The 18540-nt window shown below is 38.1% G+C and overlaps 1 protein-coding gene across 14 annotated transcripts in view; it reads right to left on the bottom strand.

Annotated features, from left to right (window-relative positions):
* The window catches only part of MTF2 (metal response element binding transcription factor 2), a 79363-nt gene extending 66193 nt beyond the window's left edge, over positions 1-13170 (bottom strand). For 3 of the 14 annotated variants that reach the window (XR_012035089.1, XM_072834547.1, XM_072834555.1), the window contains exons 1-2: positions 10270-10397; positions 9800-9862 (exon numbers count right to left, since the gene is read on the bottom strand). Coding sequence is in view for 9 of the 14 variants with exons in the window: in XM_072834547.1 (XP_072690648.1) it covers positions 9800-9862; positions 10270-10277 (71 nt within the window). In the remaining 5 variants the exon portion in view is untranslated. Of the gene's footprint in view, positions 1-9799; positions 9863-10269; positions 10416-12169; positions 12321-12860 lie in introns of those variants that run through there. The other 11 variants (XR_012035086.1, XM_072834548.1, XR_012035088.1 and 8 more) reach the window with 8 other exon arrangements.
* Between the last annotated feature and the right edge of the window lie 5370 nt (positions 13171-18540).

Genomic DNA, 18540 nt, shown 5'->3' with positions numbered 1-18540 from the left:
TCAAAATTCCAGCTGCATCTTTTTTGCAAAAACTGACAGACTGCTCCTAAAATTCATATAGAAGAACAAGAAATTGGGATACCTAGGTAGCTCAGTGGGCATCTGCCTTTGGCACAGGGCATGATCCCTGGGTCCTGGGATCAAGTCCTGCATGGGGCTCCCGGCGGGGAGCCTGCTTCTCCCTCTGCCTATGTCTCTGCCTCTCTGTGTCTCTCATGAATAAATAAATAAAATCTTAAAAAAAAAAAAAAAATAAGAACAAGAAATCCAGAATATCCATTGAACATTGAAAAAGAAGGAAACCAAAAGACTCACAAGTCCCCATTTCAAAAGTTAACACAAAGTAATAAGAAGAGAGACATTATGATACAGGCATAAGGACACAAAAGTGAAATAAAATTGAGGGCACTTGGGTGACTCAGTGGTTGAGCGTCTGCCTTTGGCTCAGGTCATGACCCCAGGGTCCTGGAATCAAGTCCCACATCAGGCTCCTCACAAGGAGCCTGCTTCTCCCTCTGCTATGTCTCTGCCTCTCTCTGTGTCTCTGTCTCATGAATAAATAAATAAAATCTTTAAAAAGGAAAGGAAAGGAAAAAGGAAAGGAAAAAGGAAAGGGGAAAGGACAGGACAGGAAAGGAAAGGAAGAAAAAAGAATATTGAGAATCTGGAAACAAATCCTTACATTCACGTTCAACGGATCTTTGAAAAGAATGTCAAAACAAATCAACAGGGAAGAAGTTTTTTAACAAATGGTTCAAGGAAATTGGTATTCACATCTTTAAAAAAATGAAGCTGGACACCTAGCTCATCACATGCAAAAATTAACTCAAAATGGATTATAGACTAACCCTAAGAGGTAAAATTACACAATTCTTAGGAAAAAAAAAACAGAATTTGTGTCACTCTGTGTTAGGCAACATTCTTTGATAGGACATCAAAAGCACATGCAAAACAAGAAAAAGGATAATTAGACTTCAACAAAATTAAAGACTTTGTGTTTCAAAGAACATCATCAAGTTAAAGAACAACCCAAAGAATAGGAGAAAATAATTGCAACCCACAAAGCTGATAAAGAACTTCTAACCACACCACATAAATAATTTAATTTTTTACATAGGCAAAGGACCCGAATAGACAGTTCTCCAAAGAAGGTATACAAAAAGGTAATAACTACATGGAAAAGATGCTCAACATCATTACTCATCAGGATAATACGAATCAAAACCCAACGAGATACCACTGCACACCCACTAGAGTGCTTATAACCAAAAAGACAGACAAGTATTGGTAAAGATGTAAAGAAACTAGAACCCTCACAGCTGCTGGTGAGACTAAAAGGGTGCAGGCTCTTTGCAAAACAGTTCAGCAGTTTCTCAAAACCTTAAACACACAGGTGTCATCTGACCTGGCAATTCCACTCCTAGATATGTAACCAAGAGAAATGGAAATACATGTCCACACAAACCCTGTAAACGAACATTCACTGCAAATAAAAACTGTAACAGCAAAAGGTGGAAACAATCCAAATGCCTATCAACTGATGAACGGATTAACAAAATCATATAAATATCCACACAATGAAACACATTTTGGCTGTAAAAAGGAATGATACATGCTACAACATGGATGTACCTGAAAACATTATGCTAAGTGAAGAAGCCAGACACAAAAGGCCATATATTATATGGTTCCATTTATGTGAAATGTCTAGGATAGGCAAAATAAAAACAGAAAATAGATCAGTGGTTGCCAGGGGGTGGAGGGGGGTGGAGGAAATGGGAAGTGAATGGTAACGGGTATGGGATTTCTTTTGGGGGTAAAAAAATTTCTAAAATTAGACAGTTGGTGATGATTACATGTTCCATGGGGTGGAGGGAAACCACTAAATTCTAGAACTTAAAGGCTTAATTTTAATGGCATATGATATATTTCAATAAGGTTGTTATTTTCTTTAGTGACTCCAAAGACTTAATAGGATATTGTAGGAATACCTTAACACAATGTATTTCAATTATATTTTCCTTATGTTTACACAAGATTGATATTAAAAAGCTGTATTACAATTGGTATAAAATAAAAATTTTACATGTTAAGTACATGGGGTTGTCAAGAAACAGACCATAAGGGCTTTATCTGTCATGTTTGGAACCTATAAACAAGTATGTTTCAATCTTTTTTTTTCTATCTTGGCCCAAAGCTTCTAAAAATCTCCATTAATAAAAGCAACTCACTAAAGCATTAATTCTCCTTCCCTTCATTTCTTCTTCAAGAAGAATTTAAAATTTTTAAAGATTATTTATTTATTAAGAGAAAAAGAAAAAAATCAAAAAAATTAAAAAATTAAAAAAAAAGAAAAAGTCGCAGGAGGAGGGGCAGAGGGAGAGAGGCAGACTCCCTGCTAAGGGCAGAGCCAGACCCCAGAACCCAGATATCATGACCTGAGCCAAAATCAAGAGTAGAACCCTCAATCAACTAAGCCACCCTAGTGCCTTATTTATCTCCCCATGTTCCTAATATACCATCATTCTTGAGGAGCATCTCAAGAACTGGCTGCCTCCTATACATCTAAACCATCATTGGTATGACCAGCAGCTGGTCCTGGGAGAAAAGAAAAGAAGAAAAATGAGGCTTTAACCTACAAGAAAAGTATATGAAAAGAACTAATAAGGAAGGATGAATAAGCACTGTTGTCCCAAAGTAAAGCCATAAATTCTAGCACCATGGGAAATAGCTTTCGTCTCCCCACATTTCATCATAAATTAAAGCCTGCCATGCCATGTATCCAAACATAGTTTCCTGATATAATAAAAATTGAAAACCTAAAATACAAAAGACAAATTCTAAGAAAAGTGACTCCAAAGAAAACAATCCAGAGAACAGGAGAGAGCTTAAAAAATAAAGTCTAATTGATATACATAGGAAAAGTCAAGGATCAAGGAGAGGCATATGGGTGGCTCAGTCAATTAAGCATCTGATTCTTGATTTGGGCTCAGATTATGATCTCAGGGTTGTGAGATTAAGCCCCATGTTAGGCTCACACTGGGTATGAAGGCTGCTTAAGATTCTCTCTCCTTCTGCCCCTCCCACCTCTGCGTGAGCTCTCAAGAAAGGAAAGGGAAGGAAGAAAGAAAGAAAGGCAGGAAGGCAGGAAAGAGAAAGTGAGTTAAGGATCTGTTGAATCCATAAATTAAAAATACGTGAAAAAGGTACAGAGCCCAACAATGAACTCCTGAAAATTAAAAAAAAAAAATGAAAAAATATTTAATTGAACTAAAAGACTAATCAATGAAAATGTTCCCAGGCAGGGTGTCTGGGTGGCTCAGTCGGTTGGTTAAGTGTCTGCCTTCAACCAAAGTCATAATCTCAAGGTCCTGGGATCCAGCCCAGAGTCCTGGCTCCTTGCTCAGCAGGAAGGCTGCTTCTCCCTCTCCCTTTGCTCCTCCCTCTATTCTCTCTTTCTCTCTCTCAAATAAATCTTTAGAAAACGGAAAGAAAATGTCCCCAGAGTACTAGGAGCAGGAATCAAGGAGAGAGAAAATATAAAAGAAGCCTTCAACAAAAGATAATGCAGAAGGCAAAATAATTGTTTTGATCCTATGTATATTATCACTCAAAAATTTGATTTTGCATACTGCTCTGAAACATGCCCTTTTACTTCAACAATATATCAGGAACATCTTTCTGTACCTAGCAATTATATTTCTTTAACGTCTTTTTTATTTATTTTTGCTGCCTAATATTTTTTCACTGATATATATTATATTAACTTCAGGTGTACAGAATGATTCAATATTTGTTTTTGTTTCTTTTGCAATATTTGTATATATTGCAAAATAATCACTACAATGTCTTGTTAATATGCATCACTATGGTTACAAAACTGTGATGGGAACTTTTAAGCAACTCTTAACTTTCAAATATGCAATTTGATATAATTAACTAGAGTCACCATGATGTACTTTACATCTTTGTAACCTATTTACTTCATAACTTCCATAGTACCTTTTGATCCCTTCACCCATTTACCACCACTGCCCTCTCCTCCCTGCCCAAACACCAATCTGTTCTCTGTATCCATGAACTCAGTTTTTTGTTGTTGCTGTTTTAGATTCCACATGTGAGATCATACAGTATTTGTCTTCCTGACTTACCTCAGTAGCATAATGTCTTCAACATCTGGGACACCTGGGTGGCTCACGGGTTTAGCGCCTGCCTTCAGCCCAGGGCGTGATCCTAGAGTCCCGGGATCGAGTCCCACATGGGGCTCCCTGCATGGAACCTGCTTCTCCCTCTGCCTATGTCTCTGCCTCTCTCTCTCTCTCCCTGTGTCTCTCATGAATAAATAAATAAAATCTTAAAAAAAAAAAGTCTTAAACATCCATCTATGTTACTGCAAATGGCAAGATTTTCTTTTATATGGCTAAATAATATTGCATTGCATGCTTATCCCACATTTTCTCTATCCACTTATTCATTAGTGAACGCCTAGTTGTTTCCATATGTTGGTTATTATAAAAAATGCTGCAAAGAACAAGGGGATGCATATAGTTTTTTGAGTTAGTGTCTTCATTTTCTTTAAATAGCCAGAAATAGAATTGCTGAATCTTTGGTAGTCCTATTTTCATTTTTTTTAAAGATTTTATTTATTTATTCATGAAAGACACAAAGAGAGGCAAAGACATAAGTTGGGGAGAAGCAGGCTCCCTGCGGGAAGCCCAATGGGGAACTCAATCGCAGGACCACAGGATCAAGACCTGAGCCAAAGGCAGATGCTCAACCACTGAGCCACCCAGGTGCCCCCCTATTTTTAATATTTTAGGGAACCTCCATACTGTTTTTCATAGTAAATGACCAATTTACATTTTCACCAGCAGTATACAAACGTTCCCTTTTCCCTACATCCTTGCCAACACTTACTATTTCTTGTCTATAATAGCCATTCCAACAGGTGTAAGGAAAGTTACTTTTTAAATAATAAAAGAAAATTTCCCAGGAACAAAGGGAAATGGGAATCTTCAAAACAACTGGACTTTCAAAGTACTGATTTTTAAAAATACTAAATTCACAGAAAATTGCATAACTGACAATAGGAGATCACAAATTTCCAAAGACAAAAATCAAGTTACCTACAAGAAAATCAAACTTGGGGTGCCTGGGTGGCTGCATCTCAAATTTTTTCTATGAAGAGACAAAAAGAATCTGCTTAAGGAGAGGCTAGGAATGCTAAATTAAACACCATGTAACATATGAAACCCTAACTGCCTAAAGAAACAGAGGACTAAAGTAGCAGGTCTTCAGGTATGTTCCCTGGGGGTCTACAAGGTCATAGCTAGTTTTAAAATAATATTAAGGGGTAAATAAAACATTTTTTTTAAAAAAGGGATCCCTAGGTGGCGCAGCGGTTTAGCGCCTGCGTTTGGCCCAGGGCACGATCCTGGAGACCTGGGATCGAATTCCACGTCGGGCTCCCGGTGCATGGAGCCTCCTTCTCCCTCTGCCTATGTCTCTGCCTCTCTCTCTCTCTCTCTGTGACTATCATAAATAAATAAAAAAAATTTTTTTTTTAAATAATAATAATATTAAGGGGCACCTGGATGTCTCAGGCAGTTAAGCATCTAACTGGATCTTAACTCAGGTCTTGATCTTAGGGTCATGAGTTCAAGCCCCATGTTAGGCTCCATGCTGGACATGGAGCCTACTTAAAAATAAATTAATAAAATAATATTAAAACATTATTTTATCTGCCTTTCTCCCTTCTCATTCTCCCACAAGTTTACAGTGGGATTTTCCAGAGGCTAAGTAATATGTTATGATTTCACTCTGAAAACTAATGGTATGTGAACATATGTACTCATTTTTACATTTTCTCAGTTTTCATTTTTAACACAGTAAATATTAGAGATAACCCACATAAAAGTTCTTGAGGTCTTCAATAATTAAAGAGTGTAAAAGGGTCCTGAGACCAAAAAGTTTGAGAATCACTGAACTAGGATATACTGTGATAATGTTCTAAATATTTTTTAATGTATGCAAATAACCACTTTTGTTTATTCCTCTCCAATAAGCAGCAATAAAACTCTTAAAAACTTAAGATAACATCATATTCTTCTGCTTGTTTTTTAGAACCAAAAATAGATGATTTAGACAACTGTCAAAAGTGGAAAAGACTGAAACCTAGGAAAAAAAACAGAAAAAAGGAAACTCAGGACAAACTTGACTTTGAGAAGGATTCAATCCTCAATGACTATTCTCGTCACTAATCTAAGGGAAAAACAGTGCCCATCGTTTTCATTATAATCTAAACCTTTTTTTTTAAGATTTTATTTATTCATTCATAGAGACACAGAGAGATTGAGTCAGAGACCCAAGCAGAGGGAGAAACAGGCTCCATGCAAGGAACCCGACATGGGACTCGATCACAGGTCTCCAGGATCACGCCCTGGACCAAAGGTGGCCCTAAACTGCTGAGCCACTCGGGCTGCCCTAAATCTTATTTCAGTTTTAGAAAGTACCTGGAAAGTCATTTACTTCCAAGGAAGTGAAAAAAAATCCATCTTTATAATATCCCTAAATAAGATGATCATGCAGCCTCTGCTTGAACACTTCGTTGAATGGAGAATTTTCTCTCACAACACCTAAATGCAATTTTATATAGCCTTTACTAGTCCACAAGTTTCCCAGACTACAAAGTTCTACTACTTTATTAACCACCAATTTAAAATATCTTAAATATAAGTGTGATGAAAACAGTGCTAAAATATTTTTCCTTTTTCAAGTATTTCCTTTGCACAACTCCTAGTGATGTTTTCGTAAGAACTGGTAAATTTCTAATCTTGACCCTAGAACAGAATCTACCACTTCTCAACCCTGGCTACAAAACAAAATCAAGTGGGAAAATTTTTAAAATAGAAAAATATACACCCACCAAACCTGGAATTTGGTATCTCTGGGATATGAGTTCCAAGAAACTGATTTTGTTTGTTAGGGTTTGTTTTTTGAGGGGGCTTTTAAGCTCTACAGGTGATTCTGGTGTTTATGTAATGTCAATTAGAACTATACGGACTGGTCAGCAAATTTTTTAAAGATTTCTTTATTTGGGTGAATGGAAGGACAGAGGGAGAGAAAATCTCAAGCAAACCCCCACTGAGCATGAAGACTGACACAGGGCTTGATCCCAGAACCCTAAAGATCATGCCTTGAGTGGAAACCAAGAGTCAGATCCTTAACCAAGTGTGCCACCCACGTGCCTGGGCTGCTCAGCAATTTATAAAACATCCCAGGGTGTTTTTTGTTCATAGGCTTCATCATACTTGGGCGATTCATTGTTCTATATAGCAATTCTTCTGGAAAATGATTTTGTAAATATATAATATACATTACACCTAGAGTTTATAAAGTGCTGTCTCCTTTATTTCCTTCTTGACCCTGGAGCAATCCTGTGAATAATAAGGCAGGTAACATTACTATTTAGTAGATTAAAAACAAAACAAAACACAAAACCTAAAGCAACTGCAGAGCTCCAAGTTAAAAGCATATCCTAATCTTCTGAGTATATATGCAGTACTCTCTACTAGACAACTGCCTTCCCATTTTCCCACCCCCCACCACAACCAAAAAGTTTAGAGTTTTTACTGCAATATAAACTTCACTAGCAGGGGTAGAGAAAAACAAAAGCTCATATTTAGTTTGTTTTTATCACCTGACAGAAATCAAACAAATTCAACCCACTCTTGCTATGCCTGCTTTAGGCCACTTTTTTCCCTAATTTTTATTTAACTGAATTTTTTCATTTGAGATAATTGTATATTTACATGCAGTTGTGAAAAATAATACATTCCATGTAACATTTACCCAGCTCTCCCAAAAGGTAGCATCTTTAAGAATGATAGACTATAAGAACCAAAATATTAGCATCAATACAGGCAAGCTACCAATATTTCCAACATCAAAAGGATCCCTCACGTTGCCCTGTTCCCCTAATCTTAGGCAATATTTGGAAGTATAAACTCACTAATTCCTTACTCAACTTTATCCATTCAAATATCAGAAATGTCTTCACAAGCCACAAAACAAAAACAAAAACTTTATATCACAAAGTAGTGGTGGTCAGGACTGTCACAACACAATATAAGATTCTTAAGCCACTTCTACAATATTCCTTGCAGGATGGAATTTTCAAGGTAAGGCTGCAGTTCTAGCTTTATGAAACAAAAAAAATTTTTTTAATTTTAACATGCATACTTAATGATTCCATTTACATGAAATTCTAGACAAAATTGATCTAAAGTGGAAAAAATCAGAACAATTGCTGCGGCAGAGAATGGCTAAAAAGACTAAATTTGAGCTTTCTGGGAAGAGAAAAATAGTCTATACCATGATAAGAGTTGAAGTTTCACAGGTATATCCATTTGTCAAAACTGTACTGGCATTAGGCAACATTTCCTTAGATATGAAATCAAAAGCACAAGTAAAACAAGATAAAGGATTAGATTTCATCAAAATTAAAGACTTTGTGTTTCAAAGAACATCAAGCGAAAGAACAACCCAAAGAATAGGAGAAAATAATTGCAAACCACAAAGCTGATAAAGGACTTCTATCCACACCACATAAAGACTGCTTACAACTCAACAGTGAAAACACAATAATACAATTTTTTAATGGGCAAAGGACCTGCTTGAAAAGATGCTCAATATCATTATTCATCAGGGTAATACAAATCAAAACCCAACGAGATACCACTGCACACCCACTAGAGTGCTTATAACCAAAAAGACAGACAAGTATTGGTAAAGATGTAAAGAAACTAGAACCCTCACAGCTGCTGGTGAGACTAAAAGGGTGCAGGCTCTTTGCAAAACAGTTCAGCAGTTTCTCAAAACCTTAAACACACAGGTGTCATCTGACCTGGCAATTCCACTCCTAGATATGTAACCAAGAGAAATGGAAATACATGTCCACACAAACCCTGTAAATGAACATTCACTGCAAATAAAAACTGTAACAGCAAAAGGTGGAAACAATCCAAATGCCTATCAACTGATGAACGGATTAACAAAATCATATAAATATCCACACAGTGAAACACATTTTGGCTGTAAAAAGGAATGATACATGCTACAACATGGATGTACCTGAAAACATTATGCTAAGTGAAGAAGCCAGACACAAAAGGCCATATATTATATGGTTCCATTTATGTGAAATGTCTAGGATAGGCAAAATAAAAACAGAAAATAGATCAGTGGTTGCCAGGGGATGGAGGGGGAAGAGGAAATGGGAAGTGAATGGTAACGGGTATGGGATTTCTTTTGGGGGTAAAAAAATTTCTAAAATTAGACAGTTGGTGATGATTACATGTTCCATGGGGTGGAGGGAAACCACTAAATTCTAGAACTTAAAGGCTTAATTTTAATGGCATATGATATATTTCAATAAGGCTGTTATTTTTTTTAGTGACTCCAAAGACTTAATAGGAAATTGTAGGAATACCTTAACACAATGTATTTCAATTATATTTTCCTTATGTTTACACAAGATTGATAGATATTAAAAAGCTGTATATAAAAGGTGAATAATGGAAAGTGACTGCTAATGGTTACAGATATTCATTTTGCACTGATAAAAATATTCTGAAATTAGATCATGGTGATGGTTGCACAACTCTGTGAATACAATAAAAAAGTCAGTAAATTATACCTTAAAAGGGTATATACGTGTGAATTATTTACATATGATATATGCATTATCTCAATAAAGCTATTATTTTAAAAGTATATAGTTAATATATGTAAATTTTACCTAAAAAAGCCTTTTAAAATCATAAAAACAATGGAGTGCGGAATGCAGAGATATAGATGAAACCTATAGGAATACAAAAAAGTTTATTATACTATTCTGTTCACTTTATGTTTCTAAATTTTCCTTATTAAAAAAATTTTTAATATAAAAATAAACATTTTTTTTAAAAATAACAAAGTAAACTAACTTTGTCAACATCCATTTTTGTTGTTGTTTGACAAAGGAAACAGAATCAGATAACTAAAAGATCAGAGAAGGGGTGCCTGGGTGGCTCGGTTAAGCTTCTGACTTCTGCTCAGGTCATGATCAGGTAGGAACCCCAGAGTTGGGCTCCACGCTCAGTGGGGAGTCTGCTTCTCCATCTCCCTCTGTCACATCCCCTCCCATGCTCACAGGTGTGTGGGCGCCTCTCAAGTAAACAAAATGTTAAAAAAAAAAAAAAAATAGAAAAAGGTTAGAGAAGTTGCTACCTTTTCATTTTTTGGCAGGGATACAACAGAAGACTTGATGTGAGGCAAAAATGAAGACTACTTCATCTTAAAAATGTACAGAGAATTTCAATCCTTAGTTCCAAGATAGTTGTTCCCTTCCCTTGGGTTCTGATGGTTTCCATGGTTATGAGATGCAACAATTCCTAATATATGGATGCAATACCCTCTAATACTATGCTGTCTAATACAGCAGCCACTAGCTACATATGGCCATTTAAAGCTTAGTTTTATAATGAATTAAATTAAATTATAAACTCAGTTCTCAGTCATACCAGTTACATGTCTAGTGTTCAACATCCATATGTGACTATGGGCTAACATAAGTGGATAGAGCATAAACAGGTCACTGCCATCAGTGGAAAAAGTACTATTGAACAGCACTATACAGGTAAATAAAAAATCTCCACAAACCTATACACTCCAATTTAGGGTTGTTACACAGTATTTTACTGTAATAAACAAATCCTGAAAAACAAGGGAAACAAAACATAAAAATATCAACCAAAGAATATCATTCATGGAAGTTTACTAAAACAGCAGTTAAATTTTACTTTCAGAACCACCTAGCTACAGATGTTGACCATGACAACTCTTCAGAGGCAAATTTCTCCATCTGTTAAAAATTATTACTATACCACCAGTTTCCTAAAGTCAGATATAAAGATTATGCTGAAATAAGAATAAAGCAAATTACACTTTCAGTTAAGGATCTAATGAAAGGTATATTTATAAATCAATGACATCAAAGAATTTATGACCCATACCAAAATACACAGAATAAAATCCCTTTCCAAACTGAACTTTAAGGCATAATTAAAAAGATCATTAAATATATTTTGTTTCACTAGAAAAAAAGTTTAACCAGATGACTTCTACACTTCTAGTTCTAAAACTGTGTGCATTTCATCCTGATTAAGTATAGATTTCTGTTAATGCCATTAACATGAATATGCAGCATCAGGAAACAGGTGCATTCTTAATTCAAATATTTCAGAATATTTTTAGCACTTTAAAAAAAAAACTGAAGGTGAGCAAACTTAAAATGTGCATTCGAATATATTTTTATATTTAGAAACCTAAAAAAACAAGAACAGAATTTCACCTTGTATTCCCTCTCAAGCTTTACTGCAAATGGCCAGAGTGTGAATAACATTATAAATATCAATGATAGAATGCTCTATGTTAAGAAATTTAAAATCAACTCTTTCCTTGCCAAAACTACAGGGCACCTAAAGCTGTTAGTCAAAATGGCTCCCCGTAAAGCTTGACAAACCTTTGAAAAAGGTCACTTAATGCAAGTGTATTTTACTTTACCCTCGTAAAATACTCTCAAATGCAGTCTTTGCAATCTACTGCCCAAAAGAAAACAAAAAAGGAATTCTCAAGAGAGAATGAAAACATGGAAATGAAACCAGCGCGCAGGCAAGGTATACAGAGGGGTCACATGGAATCAATACTGAGGGAGAAAGTTACTACTACCGGAGCATCTGGAGTGCAATTAATTCAGGCACTATTTACATATTTCTAGTTCTGTACTGACCTCATGTGGTGCTTTCTTACGTTATCCACAGGCCTACGTAAGTCTGCATATTTGAATTTGTAAATGGTTCTAACTACGCTTAAAGTGAAATGTTTTCAAGCATAGAATAACATTCCATATCCCTTTTCCCATTGTTCACGAACCCTCTCTGTTCGTCAAATCACCCCGATAAATCCATCTGTTCCCTCTAGTTGCTTCCAAAGAAAAAATTCTAGCAACCAAAGACACCAGATTGTAAAACACACACACACACACACACAGAGTTAAGAGTTCTGGCACTACCAAAATATGTTAAGAAATCTTGGCAAATCAGTTAAAAATCCCTTGAACCGTAATTACCTCAGTTGTGAAAATGAATAATACATATCTACATCCGAGCAGGGAATAGGAGTTAGATTTCATTGTGTCTCTCCCCCTTCTCACACTTTCCCTCCCACTTGTCCCCTTTACAGCTTTCGGGGTTTGCTTCCAGGCTCCACTTAGCGTTTCACTTATCCTGGTACTCCATCCTGCCCTTCTACTGCAGCCCCTTACTCCAATTCCATACAATTCCACCACCCCCTGCTTCCAAACTGCTACTTCCCTTCGCGCCCCCTAAGGTCCCAGGCAGCCCCTCCACTCAGCTCCCCACGTCTCCCTCAGTCCGCATTTCCTAACGGCTCCTCCTCTCGGCTCCCCACCCCCTCATCACCAGGTTCATCCTGCCCCTCCAACCGTCTCCCGCCCCCAGGTTCCTTCCTGCCCCTCCAAACACAGCTTCCCCGTCTCAACGTTTTATCTTGGTCCTCTAACCGACTTCCCTGATGCCTCGCTCGCTCCCTATTTTCTCCGACACCTGACTACTCCATTCTGTCCATTCTTTTCAACATACACATAAATGCAAGGGACCCGCATACACACACTGAAGATCCCACCCCCACTTCGATCCTCCATCTTTCCCTTTTATACTTGCTTCCTTTCTTCCCTCTTTCCCCCCCGCCCGCCCCCACCTCCTCCGGAAGAGCCTGGTTCCCAGGCCAAGGTCTCTCACCTCATTCGGTCACTTCAGTGGTGCCAACCGCTTCATACAGGAAAAAACAACCAATCACGTCCCCTTGGGCGCTTCCCCTGCGAGTCCAAGCACTTACTGGGCACCCGCCCCACCGGGCACCCCGCACATGCACACGCACAAACCGAGGTCCTGGGGACGAGGGTTGAGAGTAGAGCGAGCCTTCTTACACCGGCCTCAAACACAGCCCACTTCGCTACAGCCCTTCGCCATTTTGGTTTCCCGCGGACTGCCGGTGCATTCTGGGAGCGCGGAGCGACTCCGGTGCCGAATGGCAGCTCTCCAGGGCTGCGAGGGGGCGGGGACTGCGCAGCGAGCGCGGAAGGACACGGCGCGCTGCGGCCCTGGCCGGAGCTGAACAAAGAGGGACTCTTTAACGCAGCGGTGCAGGCAGGTCCTTCCGCCGCCGGCGCTAACACAATAGTGGTCGCTGCGCTTCTGGCGGTCGGCTGTCTTACTGCTGTTTCTCTCTCTTATAAAGGAAAGCGTCGTGTCCAGTCTGCACCGTGCATTTATTTTTTTATCCTGAGAAATGCGGCAGTGCTCTGTACTACGTCTTGTCTTGCCGATTTCCTCCTGTAACCTTAGATAAAGCACGTTTCTTCTATCTTCACCTTGCAGCCTGCTGTTAGAATTGCCTTCAGCGAGCAGATCCTGGATGTCAGAATTAAATTGTGCTCGGCGATTATTGTCCAGTCCCAAATTCTTTATCAGGAGCTCCTTGCATAGAAGATTTTCGGACATTTTCCCCCCTTAACAATGAAAGGTTTTTCTGTGTGTCTGCTTTGCAGTCATTCCTCATTGTGATGAAACCTGAGAATCATCGGGTGCAAAGTGATTTATTTTAGGAATACAGAACTTTTTTCATACCAGGGCAGACCCTTAGCCTGCCAATATTCTGCTGCCGACCGGAAGCCCAAGTGACAAACTGGAAGTGCATGCTTGTCTCCGACTTAGGCTTAGATGCTGCCCAACTCCTCTTAGTAATTACCTGGGATACCTTTGCTTATAGCATTGACAAAATGTTTTTTAAATCATTTTATATGTTTGTCTCATTACATAACAGGGATAACTAATACACGGTTAAATTAATACATGGTTTTCTTTCTCTCTGAAAAAGTACTTCTTGGTCCTAAACTCTCTTTGCTCATATTTCAAATGGGATTCCCTCAGCCTATAATCTCAGGGTCTGGAAAATAAATATTCATTCTATACACACCATTCAATATTTTTAATATTTTAGTCATACCCTTCCAGTCCTTTGCTTCTCCTAATAATCCTAATCAAATTTCAGTCTGTCTTACTAAAGGTAGCCTCTATCTGCTATCTTTCAAGTTTCACTTTCTCAATTCTATTATAGTTGCTCATAAATTCCTCCTCAGTCCCCTTAACACTTTTGGTTGAGAAGAGCTTTGACTTAAATAAAGCAGATGCAGTCCAAAAATGGATAGAGATATTATCAAAGAGGTATATTTGCTGTGCAGTAAAGCCTAGTCATAGGGACACCTGGGTGGCTCAGTGGTTTAGCACCGCCTTAGGCCCTGGGCGAGGTCCTAGAGACCCAGGATCGGGTCCCACATCCGGCCTCCTGCATGGAGCCTGCTTCTCTCTCTGCCTGTGTCTCCGCCTCTCTCTCTTTGTGTCTCTCATGAATAAACAAAATCTTGAAAAAAAAAAAAAAGCCTAATAACATCAGTTCTGGAGAACATTTGGTCTAAGTTCTCCTCAGTGTTTCTCTCAACGGGTCATCAAGCCACAACTTCAACATCTTGAGTGGTTCAGTAGCTCAGAGACAGTCATTTCAATTTCATAAATGCTAGTAATTAGAAAACTCCATCTGTAAATGTATAATCTGCCTTCCTATGATTTCCATTTACTGATCTAACTTTTGGCCTCTTTAGCCACACAGAAGTATTCTAATCCCTTACACATTACAGAAGCAATGATGCCTATTAAAAAAGAGAGAGAGAGAAAGCTTGTCATTTTTCTACATAAACACACAAGGTTCAGAAGTTCATTGATTTAGGGAAATCAGGTACTCAGGGTATCAAAGGCACTGAGAGTCACAGTAAAATATAAAGAACAACCATAACTGGGGGCTTAGAAATTTCTGTTAACCAAGCAACATGTGATAGATTAGGACTTTACATAGATATGGGTATTACGTAGGTATATCTGTGGCAGGAAGTGAGCCTAGGATCCTCCTCCTAATGTTAAGTTTCTCAGAAGCAAAAGCAAAGTAACTCCAGTCAAACTGTAACCTTACTGTTGTTATTTATACCATAGTCATTAGGATTGTTCTGGTTCTCCTCGCTTCCAGGCATAGTAAAATTGTACTCTCTTGCATCTTTGAAGTTAGGCTTGGCCCTGTAACTCCCTTTTACCAATAAAATGGGAGGAGAAGTGATGTGTATCATTTCCTAGGAAAAGCTTTAAGAGGCAGAAGCACATTCCTTTCCCTCCTGCTGTGGTGATGATGGAACCATGTGTTGAAAGAGAACATCTGTCACTTTAGGTCCCTTAATGACTACAATAAGCAGAAACTGGAGTTGTACAACCATCACAACAATCTAGTTTTAAAACATTTCTACCACCCCAAAAATATTCATTATGCCCTTTTCTAATCAACCACCGTTTCCATTTCCACCCCCAGGTATCTGTCTCTATAGATTTGTCACTTCTGCTCATTTTATATAAATGGACTCCTACAATATTTTGATCTGGCTTGTTTCACTCATCACAATGTTTTCTTCCTTTTGGATTGCTTCATTGAATGAATGTACCATATTTTGCTTTATCATTTCACCGGTTGATGCACATTTGAAATATTTCCAATTTTTGACTATTATGAGTAATGCTGCTATGAAAATTTTTGTACAAGTCTTTTTAGATACTTGACTCCTAGAAGTGGAATTGCTGTGTTGTATGGCACATTGATGTTTAACTTTTTAGGATGCTGCCAAACTGTTTTACAAAATGTGACAATGTTTGAGGGTTCCAATTTCTCCACATCCTCATCCATACTTGATATTGTCTAACTTATTTAAATTGAAGGATAAGTTACCTAACTTTCTACCATGACCTAACTGTACTATCTTCAACCTAGCCAAACCATTCCCCAGTCAAATGTATGATTATCCTACCTCTTAGGAGATGTCTTATAGATTCATTTTTTGCTAACAGAACCCAGAGTCTCTCTCTTTCTCTTTCTCTCTCTCTCTCTCTCTCTCTCTCTCTCTTTCTCTCCCTCTTTTACTCCATAAATGTTGGGTGAATATCATCTTGTTTTTTGGTTATGTTTCTATTTATACAAAGAATCAAAGAACTGTTGTCTCCAGTGGGAGTGAAGTGATTTCTCATTGTGGTTTCAATTTTTATTTCCCTAAAGGCTAATGATTTTGAGCATCTTTCCATGTGCTTATTTGCTAGCCATTCTTATATCTTTGGCCCATTTTTAACTGGACTGTTAGTCTTCTTATTATCAAGTTATAAGATCTTTATTTATCCTGGATATAAATCCTTTACCAGATACATGATTTGTAAACATTTGCTCCCACTCTGTGTCTTCTCTTTTCATTTTCTTAATGGTGTCTTTTGAAGCTCAAAAGTTTTTTTTAATTTTGATTAAATCCAATTTATCTTTTTTCTAAATGCCAAAACTTTAGATCTTATATCTTAGAACTTTTTGCCTAACCCAAGATCACAAACATTTTCTAGTATGTTTCTTTCTAGTTTTATAGATTAGCTTCTTTATAGTCCATGATTCATTTGAGTTAATTTTTGTGTATACTATGAGATACGGGTATTCATCTTTTTGCATGTGCATACTAAATTGGAGGAAATAAAATGTTGTTGTATTGAACCACTGCAATTTGGAATTGTCTGCCACCCAGCATCTTTTATGTGTATTGCTTATCCTGACAGATATAACCTAGATATGTTAATATGGAATAGAACTCAATAATAGCATTAGGGGATCCCAGGGTGGCTCAGTGGTTTAGCACCTGCCTTTGGCTCAGGGCGTGATCCCGATCCCAGGATTGAGTCCCGCATCAGGATCCCTGCAGGGAGCCTGCTTCTCCCTCTGCCTATGTCTCTGCCTCTCTCTCTGTGTCTCATGAATAAATAAATAAAATATTTTTAAAAACTGAAGATAAAAAATATGAGAATTTAGCAGAATATTCAAAACACTAGGTAATTCCCAATATTTAATATTGAGAAGTCACAAGGAATATAATAAAATACTATATTTATAAGACTAAAAGCTCTCAATTATTAGTTATTACTCTCTCATGGAAAAGGGCTAGAAGACCCTTAACATTGTGCACTGTAAATAGAAATGCAAATCATCAGACAAGTCAGATATGTCAAAGAAAGACATTCTGTGTCTTTGTAGTTTGCTTTCATAAATCTGGAAAGGGAAGTAAAACTGAAAAAGCAAAAGAAAAATAAATGTTTCCTAATTATCAAATCAAAAGGATTTGTTAAAATCCCTTTTAGTTTTGTCCAAAGTTTAAGCATCCATATATAACAACACCTCTTTTAAAACACAGCTATTTGTTGTAAAAAGTATGTACTGTTGACCCTTAAACAACACATGAGTTAGGAACACTGACCCCACCCTCATCCTGCATGTATGATCTTTGACTCCCAAAAAACTTAACTACTGTGCTAGCTTTGGGAGTACATGTACCAAAAAACTTAACTACTAACAGCTTACTGCTAACTAGAACCCTTACCAGTAACATAAGCAGTGAGTAACACATATTTTGTATGTTATGTGTAGTATATACTGTATTGTTACAATAAAGTAAGCTAGAGAAAATAAAACGTTATTAAGAAAATCATAAGGGGGGATGCCTGAGTGGCTCAGCGGTTGAGCGTCTGCCTTTGGCTCAGGGCGTGATCCTGGAGTCCCGGGTTCGAGTGCCACATCGGGCTTCCTGCATGGAGCCTGCTTCTCCCTCTGCCTGTGTCTGTCTGTCTGTCTCTCTTTCTCCCTCTGTGTCTCTCATGAATAAATAAATAAAAATCTTTTTTTAAAAATCATAAGGGGAGCATGCCTGGGTGGCTCAGCGGCTGAGTGTCTGCCTTCCGCTCAGGGTGTGATCCTGGGTCCGCGGATCCGAATCAAGTCCCACAGGAGGTTCCTTCCGAGGATCCTGCTTATCCCTCTGTCCGTGTCTCTCCCTCTCAGTGTCTCTCATGAATAAATGGATAAAATCTTTTTTTAAAAAAAGATGAAAAGAAATTCATAAGGGGCATCTGGGTGGCTTTGTTGGTTAAGTATCTGCCTTCAGCTCAGATTATAATCAGAGGGTCCTGAGATCATGCCGCAAACTAGCCCTGATTCCGCTTCTCTTCTCCCGTCCCTGCACAGCAGGGAGTCTGCTTCTTTCTTTTTCCCTTCCCCCACCCCCTCACTTGCTCTCTCTCTCAAATAAATAAATAAAATCTTCTTGAAAACTTGGGTGGTTCAGTCGGTTAAGCATCCAGCTCTTGGTCTCGGCTCAGGTCATGGGCTCAGGGTCCTGAGATAGTGCAGCAATCAGGCTCTGCGCTCAGTGGGGAGTCTGAGTTTCTTTCTCCCTCTTTCTGCTCCTCTCCCCCACCACTCATTCTCTCCCTCCCTCTCTCTCTCTCTCTCAAATAAATGAATAAG

The sequence above is a fragment of the Canis lupus genome, chromosome 8, assembly GCF_048164855.1.
Source record: "Canis lupus baileyi chromosome 8, mCanLup2.hap1, whole genome shotgun sequence".
Taxonomy (NCBI): domain Eukaryota; kingdom Metazoa; phylum Chordata; class Mammalia; order Carnivora; family Canidae; genus Canis; species Canis lupus.
The sequence above is the reverse complement of the archived record's forward strand: the minus strand, read 5'-3'. Positions and strand labels throughout refer to the sequence as shown.